Source organism: Oncorhynchus keta, chromosome 11 (assembly GCF_023373465.1).
Source record: "Oncorhynchus keta strain PuntledgeMale-10-30-2019 chromosome 11, Oket_V2, whole genome shotgun sequence".
In the NCBI taxonomy this organism is placed as follows: domain Eukaryota; kingdom Metazoa; phylum Chordata; class Actinopteri; order Salmoniformes; family Salmonidae; genus Oncorhynchus; species Oncorhynchus keta.
The window spans coordinates 17,713,881-17,724,827 of NC_068431.1; the positions used below are offsets into that span (position 1 = coordinate 17,713,881).

The 10,947-nt window shown below is 42.9% G+C and overlaps 1 protein-coding gene across 3 annotated transcripts in view; it reads right to left on the reverse strand.

The window, feature by feature from the left end:
• Positions 1 to 10,947, reverse strand: part of LOC118389844 (vasodilator-stimulated phosphoprotein-like) — a 53,270-nt gene that overhangs the window by 30,211 nt on the left and 12,112 nt on the right. For all 3 annotated transcript variants that reach the window (XM_035779749.2, XM_035779748.2, XM_035779746.2), the window contains exons 2-4: positions 8,831 to 9,002; positions 3,074 to 3,254; positions 2,525 to 2,591 (exon numbers count right to left, since the gene is read on the reverse strand). In XM_035779749.2, the coding sequence (XP_035635642.1) occupies positions 2,525 to 2,591; positions 3,074 to 3,254; positions 8,831 to 9,002 (420 nt within the window). The remainder of the gene's footprint in view (positions 1 to 2,524; positions 2,592 to 3,073; positions 3,255 to 8,830; positions 9,003 to 10,947) is intronic.

Sequence of the window (10,947 nt, forward strand, 5' to 3'; positions counted from 1 at the left end):
GCAACTCGCTGTTGGCTGGGCTCCCTGCCTGTGCCATTAAACCCCTACAACTCATCCAGAACGCCGCAGCCCGTCTGGTGTTCAACCTTCCCAAGTTCTCTCACGTCACCCCGCTCCTCCGCTCTCTCCACTGGCTTCCAGTTGAAGCTCGCATCCGCTACAAGACCATGGTGCTTGCCTACAGAGCTGTGAGGGGAACGGCACCTCAGTACCTCCAGGCTCTGATCAGGCCCTACACCCAAACAAGGGCACTGCGTTCATCCACCTCTGGCCTGCTCGCCTCCCTACCACTGAGGAAGTACAGTTCCCGCTCAGCCCAGTCAAAACGGTTCGCTGCTCTGGCCCCCCAATGGTGGAACAAACTCCCTCACGACGCCAGGACAGCGGAGTCAATCACCACCTTCCGGAGACACCTGAAACCCCACCTCTTTAAGGAATACCTAGGATAGGATAAGTAATCCTTCTCACCCCCCCCCCCCCCCCTAAAAGATTTAGATGCACTATTGTAAAGTGGCTGTTCCACTGGATGTCATAAGGTGTATGCACCAATTTGCAAGTCGCTCTGGATAAGAGCGTCTGCTAAATGACTTAAATGTAAATGTAAGAGGCTCCTCTGTCCTCCACTCGTTACCTGTATTAATGGCACCGGTTTGAACTTGTTATCAGTATAAAAGACACCTGTCCACAACCTCAAACAGTCACACTCCAAACTCTACTATGGCCAAGACCAAAGATCTGTCATAAGACACTGCACCAGGCTGGGAAGACTGAATCTGCAATAGGTAAGCAGCTTGGTTTGAAGAAATCAACTGTGGGAGCAGACCCATACAAGACCCATACAAGACCACTGATAATCTCCCTCGATCTGGGGCTCCACACAAGATCTCACCCTGTGGGGTCAAAATGATCATGAGAGCGGTGAGCAAAAATCCCAGAACCACACGGGGGGGACCTAGTGAATGACCTGCAGAGAGCTGGGATCAAAGTAACAAAGACTACCATCAGTAACACACTACGCCGCCAGGGACTCAAATCCTGCAGTGCCGGACGTGTCCCCCGGCTTAAGCCAGTACATGTCCAGGCCCGTCTGAAGTTTGCTAGAGAGCATTTGGATGATCCAGAAGAAGATTGGGAGAATGTCATATCGTCAGATGAAACAAAAATATAACTTTTTGGTAAAAACTCAACTCGTCGTGTTTGGAGGACAAAGAATGCTGAGTTGCATCCAAAGAACACCATACCTACTGTGAAACATGGGGGTGGAAACATCATGCTTTGGGGCTGTTTTTCTGCAAAGGGGACCAGGACGACTGATCCGTTTAAAGGAAAGAATGAATGGGGCCATGTATTGTGAGATTTTGAGTGAAAACCTCCTTCCATCAGCAAGGGCATTGAAGATGAAACGTGGCTGGGTCTTTCAGCATGACAATGATCCCAAACACACCGCCCGGGCAACGAAGGAGTGACTTCGTAAGAAGCATTTCAAGGTCCTGGAGTGGCCTAGCCAGTCTCCAGATCTCAACCCCATAGAAAATCTTTGGAGGGAGTTGAAAGTCCGTGTTGCCCAGCAACAGCCCCAAAACGTCACTGTTCTAGAGAAGATCTGAATGGAGGAATGGGCCAAAATACCAGCAACAGTGTGTGAAAACCTTGTGAAGACTTACAGAAAACATTTGAACTCTGTCATTGCCAATAAAGGGTATATAACAAAGTATTGAGATAAACTTTTGTTATTGACCAAATACTTATTTTCCACCATAATTTGCAAATAAATTCATTAAAAATCCTACAATGTGATTTTCTGGATTTTTTTTCTTCTCATTTTGTCTGTCATAGTTGAAGAGTACCTGTGATGAAAATTACAGGCCTCTCATCTTTATAAGTGGGAGAACTTGCATAATTAGTGGCTGACTCAATTATTTTCTGCCCCACTGTAAGCTTATTTCCATTCCTTTACTTAGATTTGTGTGTATTGTTGTGAAACTGTTAGATGTTAGTTGTTAGATATTAATGCACTGTTGGAGCTAGAAACCAACGCATTTCGCTACACGGCCTCTGAAACACGACCTCAACACACTGCTCCTTGACACATTGCTCGCTTAACCCGTAAGCCATCTGCACCATGTGTCGGAGGAAACACCATACAGCTGGTGACCGAAGTTGGCGTGCATGCACCTGGCAACCACTAGGGGTCGCTAGAACGCGATGGGACAAGGGCATCCCAGCCAGCCAAACACTCCCCTAACCCGGACGATGCTGGGCCAATTGTGTGCCACCTCATGGGTCTGCAATGCAGTGCCTTAGACCGCTGCTCCACTCGGGAGGCACAGAGTGTTTTAGACATTTAAAATGTGTGAAGTTGTAAGGTAGAGAGTGTTTTACTAATAATTGTGCACAACCAATATGAAGATGTGGGTAGGTTGGTATGCAACAGGAACATTATTAACCAGGAGCTATAGAGAACTCATCTTTGGTGCTGTACTACTCAGCACCTGAAGAATCCCTAAAATCATGTGAACGGTACCTCCTCTGCTGCTCCAGCTCCTCTGGGGAGGGTCCATTCTGGACAGGGCGAGGGAGAGAGGAGTATCCTGAGAATAGAAAAAGACAACGAGTGAGTGAGTAATGTGTATTTTAGCGGTCCTGTTTAAATATCTTTCCCTTCTCGTTTCTGACTAAATCTATCCAATGGTGTTAGGTAAACGCTGGAATCCTTAATGGTGAAACAGCCACGTTCGTTTGCGATATTAGAAGTGGCTGCAGACAAAACTGTTTTTCCTCCTCTGACATCACTATAAAAAAAAAAAATGTAATCACGTTTCGACGCTCCTCACCTCCGCTTTCACAAAACAATTGTTTTTAAATAATGGTGGTGAGGTGGACAGTGGTCAGTTTCCCCTACTGCGGATTCCAGATCACTGATTGCAGCAAGAAAGAAATAAAAGGCGAGCGACCTTCCGTTCAATTTAGTTAAAATTCACAGTGAACAAACAAAATGAGTTTCCCGTTCATTTACTTTTCTATATATATTTTTGGTATGCATTGTATTTTTGTCCTATATTGTGGGTCATACCCGAGTCGCCGAGAGCACTCAGCACCTCCAGGGCGTGCATCATGCCGTTGGCAAAGAGGGTGGCGTCCTCCTTGCTGCCGAAGTTCAGCCCCCACACCTGCCGGGCGTCCCGCCACTGGTGGAAGTTGCTTGTGGCCTGATTGTACTTCAGCCCCTTGACGATTGGACAGTTGATCACCACCTGGGAGTGTCAGGCAGGAAGTAAAAGACAATGAGAAACTATGAGTTGAATGAGAGTATGCATTCACTGAGAGAATGTGTGTGGAATGTAGCATGTGTAGGTAAGTAAACACTGGAGAGAGAACCTAGATTGTATTTGTACCTTGTATTTCAAAATTGTTTAATCCTTGTATCCCTTCATGCTCAACTAGTGCTACAGTCAGTGCCTTATAAAATTATTCATTCCCCTTTGGTATTACAACCTGTAATTTAAATTGATTTTTACTTTTAATTTTTGTAATGGACATTAAAATAGTAAAAGTAAAATGGAGCAGAAACATTTTTTTTTTTTAAATAAATAAAAAATTAAAACGGAAAAGTGGTGTGTGCATATGTATTCACTCTCACCACTAAGGAAAGGGCACCACCAAGCAAGCAGTACCATGAAGCCCAAGGAGCTCTCCAAACAGGTCAGGGACAAAGTTGTGGAGAAGTATGTGGGAGACTCCCCAAACATATGGAAGAAGGTTCTCTGGTTCGATGAGACTAAAATTGAGCTTTTTGGCCATCAAGGAAAACACTGTCTGACGCAAACCAAACACCTCTCATCACTCAGAGAACACCATCTCCACAGTGAAGCATAGTGGTGGCAGCATCATGCCGTGGGGATGTTTTTCAATCGGCAGGGAATGGAAACTGGTAAGAACTGAAGGAATGATGGATGGCGCTAAATACAGGGAAATTCTTGAGGGAAACCTGTTTCAATCTTCCAGCGATTTGAGACTGGGACGGAGGTTCACCTTCCAGCAGGACAATGACCCTAAGCATACTGCTAAAGTGACACTCGAGTGGTTTAATGGGACACATTTAAATGCCTTGGAATGGCCTAGTCAAAGCCCAGACCTCAATCCAATTGAGAATCGGTGGTATTACTTAAAGATTACTGTACACCAACGGAACCCATCCAACTTGAAGGAGCTAGAGCAGTTTTGCCTTGAAGAATAGGCAGAAATCCCAGTGGCTCAATATGCCAAGCTTATAGAGACTTGCTGCTGTAATTGCTGCAAAATTCTTAAGGTTAGCCATTAACTCTGAATGGTTAATGGGTAAGGTTTAGAATATGCTTAGAATAAATATTTGAAAAATACATTTCTATCACTGGATTTGAACATGCAACCTTTTGAACCAGAGGCAGATGCATATACCCATCCACAACACTAATTGAAGGTAACAGCGCTCACTGTTTCCCCTAGTGTCCAGTTTCCATATCTCCCCCCTACATCCTCAGACATGGATGGACGTTGAATACTGACTTGTATCACGGGTGACCTGCCTGGCCCCATCTGTGGAATCAGTGAAGCGGGGGAGCATTTGAAAACAGAGCTATTAGTGAAACTGTGCTAATATGCTAGGCTAAGTCTCTCTAGTCACTTGTGCTACTAGTAGTGTGGACCCTTCCATTGCCCTTTCCAAAGCAATAGAGCTTTTGTAAACTGTGCTAAGATGCTAGGCTAGGATAAACTAAACTAAAAGTTGGTTCAAGTTAGGCTAGGCTACACTAGGTCTCTTTCATCTTAGTGTGGGTCCTCCACTACCCTAGTGTGAGAGGAAGGTGTTAGTTAGTGCAAGAGCAGAGGTAGTGACACACAGTAAACAGAAGTGAGATAGGGAAGCCAGAGAGAAAGAGGAACACATCTGACACATACAACCCAAACTATACTAATGACACTAACCTCAAGGAGCAGAGAGGCTGATGGCTGCATGTTCACAGTCTGCAGCAGACAGACAAATGACAAAGCCTAACTACAAATCTCTGAGTGTGACAGGGCAAGGAAGCACCAAGGGGACTGGTTCCCATATGGTGTTATAGCAACACTCACAAGATTTACAGATCAGTTTGTATAATAATGTTCAAGTCAGTCAGACTCTCCAAAGATGTTCCAGACCAGTAGTAAAAATGTTACCCTCCAAGCACCGCATTGTTGTCTCGTGTTATGTGTTCATATGTGTGTGTATGTGCATGTACAGTAACAGTCAAACGTTTGGACACACATAATCATTCAAGGGTGTTTATTTTAAATCTTTTCTACATTGTAAAATAGAGACATCAAAACTATGAAATAACACATATGGAATCATGTAGTCACCAAATAAAAATATTTTATATTTGAGGTTCTTCAAAGCAGCCACACTTTGCCTTGAAAGCTTCGCACACTCTTGGCATTCTCTCAACCAGCTTCATGACCTGGAATGCATTTCAATTAACAGGTGTGCCTTGTTAAAAGTTACATTTGTGGAATTTCTTTCCTTCTTAAATGAGCCAATCAGTGGTGTTGTGACAAGATATGGGTGGTATACAGAAGATAGACATATTTGGTAAAAGACCAAGTCCATATTATGGCAAGAACAGCTCAAATAAGCAAAGAGAAATGACAGTCCATCATTACTTTAAGACATATTGTCAGTCAATTCAAGTGCAGTTGCAAAAACCATCAAGCGCTATGATGAAACTGGCTCTCATGAGGACTGCCACAGGAAAGACCCAGAGTTACCTCTGCTGCAGAGGATGAGTTCATTAGAGTTACCAGCATCAGTAATTGCAACCCAAATAAATGCTTCAGAGTTCAAGTAACAGACATCTCAACATCAACTGTTCAGAGGAGACTGCGTGAACCAGGCCTTCATGATCGAATTGCTGCAAAGAAACCACTACTAAAGGACACCAACTGGAAGAAAAGACTTGCTTGGGTCAAGAAACAAGAGCAATGGATATTAGACCGGTGGAAATCTGTCCAACCGCCTTGTCTTTGTGACACAGAGTAGGTGAACGGATGATCTCCGCATTTGTGGTTCCCACCGTGAAGCATGGATGTGTTATGGTGTGGGGGTTCTTTGCTGGCGATACTGTCTGTGATTGATTTAGAATTCAAGGTACACTTAACCAAAATGGCTACCACAGCATTCTGCAGCGATATGCCATCCCATCTGGTTTGCGCTCAGTGAGACTATCATTAGTTTTTCAACAGGACAATAACCCAAATCACACCTCCAGGCTGTGTAAGGGCTATTTGACCAAGAAGGAGAGCGATGGAGTGCCTCATTAGATCACCTGGCCTCCAATCACCTGACCTCAACCCAATTGAGATGGTTTGGGATGATCTTAAAAAAAAATTAAGAAGAAAACTTATTTAAATATTAAATTCTTATACAATGACGGCCTACACCGGCCAAACCCGGACGATGCTGGGCCAATTGTGTGCCGCCCTATGGGACTCCCAATCACAGACGGTTGTGATACAGCCTGGAGTTTTATTAATTTAACCTTTATTTAACTAGGCAAGAACAAATTAAGAACAAATTATTGTTTCCAATGACGACTTACACCGGTCAAACCCGGACAACGCTGGGGCAATTGTGTGCCGCAAAGTGAAGGAAAAGCAGCCGACAAGTGCTCAGCATATGTGGGAACGCCTTCAAGACTGTTGGAAAAGCATTCTAGGTGAAGCTGGTTGAGAGAATGCCAAGAGTGTGCCAAGTCAAGGCAAAGTGTGGCTATTTTGAAGAATCTAAAGTATTACTACATGATTCCATATGTGTTATTTCATAGTGTGTCGTCTTCACTATTATTCTACAATAGAATATAGTAAAAATAAAGAAAAACCCTTGAATTAGTAGGTGTCCAAACTCTTTGACTGGTACTGTAAGTGTAAATATACACAGTGCTTTGAGAGTATTCTAACCCCTTGACTTTTTCTACATTTTGTTGTGTTACAAAGTGGGATTAAAATTGAATTGTCATTCTTTGTCAATGATCTACCCAAAATACTCTAATGTCAAAGTTCAAGAAAAATTCAAACATTTGTAAAACATTCATAAGAAAACATTATTATATCTTAATTCGATAAGTATTCAACACCCCGAGTCAATTCATGTTATTATCAACTTTGTGGGTAAGTCTAAGAGTTTCCACACCTGGACTGTGCAACATTTGCCCATTATTATATTCCAAATTATTCAAGCTCTGTCAGATTTGTTGTTGAAAATTGCTAGACAACCATTTTCAGGTCTTGCCATAGATTTCCAAGCAGATTTAAGTTAAAACTGTAACCAGGTAACTCAAGAACATTCACTCTCTTCTTGGTAAGCAACTCCAGTGTAGACATGGCCTTGAGTTTTAGGTTATTGTCCTGCTGAAAGGTGAAATCATCTCCCAGTCTCTGGCGGAAAGCAGACAACCAGGCTTGCCGACTAGGATTTTGCCTGTGCTTAGCTCCATTCCGTAACTTTTTTTAACCTGAAAAACTCCCCAGTCCTTAACGATTACAAGCATACCCAATACATGATGCAGCCACCACTATGCTTGAAAATATGGAGAGTGGTACTGAATAAAGTGTTATATTGAATTTGAATATAACACTTCGCATTCAGGACAAAACGTGATTTGCTTCGACACATTATTTTGAAGTATTACTTTAGTGCGTAGTTGCAAACAGGATGCATGTTTCTAAATATTTTTATTCTGTACAGGCTTCCTTCTTTTCACTTTGCCAATTAGGCAAGTATTGTGGCGTAACTACAATGTTGTTGGTCCACCTTCAGTGTCCTCCTATCACAGCCATTAAACTCTGTAACAGTTTTAAAATCCCCATTAGCCTCATGGTGAAATCCCTGAGCTGTTTCCTTCCTCTCCGGCAAGTGAGTTAGGAAGGAAGCCTGTATCTTTGTAGTGACTGGGTGTATTGATACACCACCCAAAGTGCAATTAATAACTCCATAATGCTCAAAGGGATATTCAAGTGCCCGTATTTGTTAGGCATTGGAAGACCTCCCTGATCTTTGTGGTTTAATTAATGTTTGTAATTCTCTGCTTGACTGAGGGACCTTACAGATGATTGTATGTGTGGTACAGAGATGAGGTAGTCATTTCCAAATTATGTTAAAAACAAATTATTTCAGATAGAGTCCAAGTAACTTGTGATTTGATAAGCAAATTTTTACTCCTGAACTTATTTAGACTTGCCATAACAAAGGGGTTGAATACTTATTGACTCAAGACATCACAGATTAACATTTTTAATACATTTGTAAAAAACTTGAAAAACATAATTCCACTGACATTATGGGGTATTATGCATAGGGCAGTGACAAAAAAAATCATAATATAATCCATTATAAATTCAGGCTCTAACACAACAAAATGTGGAAAAAGTCTAGGGGTGTGAATACTTTCGAAGGCACTGTGCCTTTACAGTATATACTGTAAAATGTGTTTGATCTTGATGAGCCACCATAGTTGTTCCTCCCAACCTCACAACAGCTGTTGTAGTCATTATAGATACCCACTGGGCATACACTGGTTGAATCAACATTGTTTCCACATAATTTCAAATAAATGATGTTGAACCAACGTGGAAAAGACATTGAATTGACATCTGTGCCCAGTAGTTTGATTAGTGAGAAGTCAGACAGAAATACTTGATGAAAGACGTGAAAGCTTAAAAAAAGTTCAACAAAACAGCTATTTTGCTCAATCGAATATCTGACAGTGCCTCCTAGGAAATTCTCTGTTCATGGTGTGTGTGTGTGTACACTAGTTACCTGCTGGTCGGCCTGAATCTTGCGTCCCACCACTCGGAATGTGTTGGCCACGGGGTTGTGGTAGATCTGGACCCTGCTGAAGGCCTGGCCCCCTGTGCCTGCTGGCACCCAGCGCTTGTTGGCATCATCGTACAGCATGACCGTGGCCCGCGCCTGGCAGATACTGGACTCACTGAGAGGGGGGCAGAGAGAAAGATAGAGAGAGGGAAAGGAATAGAAGGGTAGAGGAGAGGGACACAGAGAGAGAGAGATGCATAGGGAAAGGGTGGCAGAGAGAAAGAGATGAAGGAAGAGAGATGAAGAGATAGAAACAGGGAGTGTGTGGAGGGGAAGAAAGAGGGAAGGAGTTAATTCAGTCATCTCCGACAAGGAAATAATGATAAAACCCAGATATGGGCTGAGTGCAGTTAATGCACTGTTGTGGACATTGCTTTGTTGTCGATGTTGCTTTATGGCAGTAAGAGCAAGACGAGGAACTTCAGAACGCCTAAAAGACCTTACGAAGCAATGTTTTACAGTAAACAGATACGATCACGAGTGACTTTTTAGCACCATTTTTCTGGAAGCTGTGCTGCGACATTTTCCCCCACGTGGGCCAGGCCCCTATCCATTTGAGTGACAGCATGGAAGGTATACAGAACCCTTGACCTTTTCCACATTTTGTTACATTACAGCCTTATTCTAAAATGGATTAAAATGTTTTTTTTCTCTCCTTATCAAGCGACACACAATACCCCATAATGACAAAGCAAAAACAGGTTTTTAGAAATTAATGCAAATTTATCAAATAAAAAAACCTGAAATATTACACATGCATAAGTATTCAGACTCTTTACTCAGTACTTTGTTAAAGCACTTTTGGCAGCGATTACAGCCTAGAGTCTTTTTGGGTATGACGCTACAAGCTTGGCACACCTGTATTTGGGGAGTTAATCCCATTCTGCACAGCTATTTTCAGGTCTCTCCAGAGATGTTCGATCGGGTTCAAGTCCGGGCTCTGGCTGGGACACTCAAGGAAAGAGACTTGTCCCGAAACCACTCCTGCATTGTCTTGGCTGTGTCCTTAGGGTCGTTGTCCTGTTGGAAGGTGAACCTTCACCCCGGTTTGACGTCCTAACGCTCTGGAGCAGGTTTTCATCAAGACTCTCTATTTTTCTCCGTTTATCTTTCCCTCGATCTTGACTAGTCTCCCAGTCCCTGCCGTTAAATTTTTGGGGGGGTAAACTCCGAATGAGCTGTCAAGTGCCTTTTACTGAGGAGTGGCTTCTGTCTGGCCATTCTACCATTAAGGCCTGATTAGTAGAGTGCTGCAGAGATGGTGTCCAATCTGGACGATTTTCCCATCTCCAGAGGAACTCTGGAGCTCTGTCAGTGTGACAATCAGGTTCTTGGTCACGTCAATGAGTTTTAGGAACATTTCAAGGATGATCAATGGAAACCGGATGCTCAAATTCGAGTCTCATAGCAAAGGGTCTGAATACTTATCTAAATAAGATGTTTTTAAATTTTTTAATACATTTGCTAAAAATTCAAAAAACCTGTTTTCGTTATGCCATTATGGGGTATTGTGTGTAGATCGATGAGGAAAATAAATAATTTTACAAATTTTAGAATAAGGCTGTAACGTAAAATCTGAAAAAAGTCAAGGGGTCTGAATACTTCCCGAATGCACTGTATCTGCACATACACTAGATGACCAAAAGTATGTGGACAACTGCTCTTCGAACATCACAATCCAAAATCATGGGCATTAATACAGAGTTGGTTCCCCCCTTTGCTGCTGTAACAGCCTCCACTCTTCTGGGAAGGCTTTCCACCAGAGGTTGCAACATTGCTTCCATTCAGCCACAAGAGCATTAGTGAGGTCAGGCACTGATGTTGGGCGATTAGGCCTTGCTCGCAGTCGGCATTCCTGCATTAAAGTTCCTGGCCACTAGGAGCGAGCACTTTATTCTTTGCTTATGGCCATACGGAGTTGTTTGAGAGTGGCCTTAGTGCCAGCTTCGTTTTGTGGTGGTAAATAGGTGGCTACGAATAATAGAGATGATAACTTTCTTGGTAGATAATGTGGTCTGCAGCTTATCATAAGGTACTACCTCAAGCAAGCAAAGCAATAC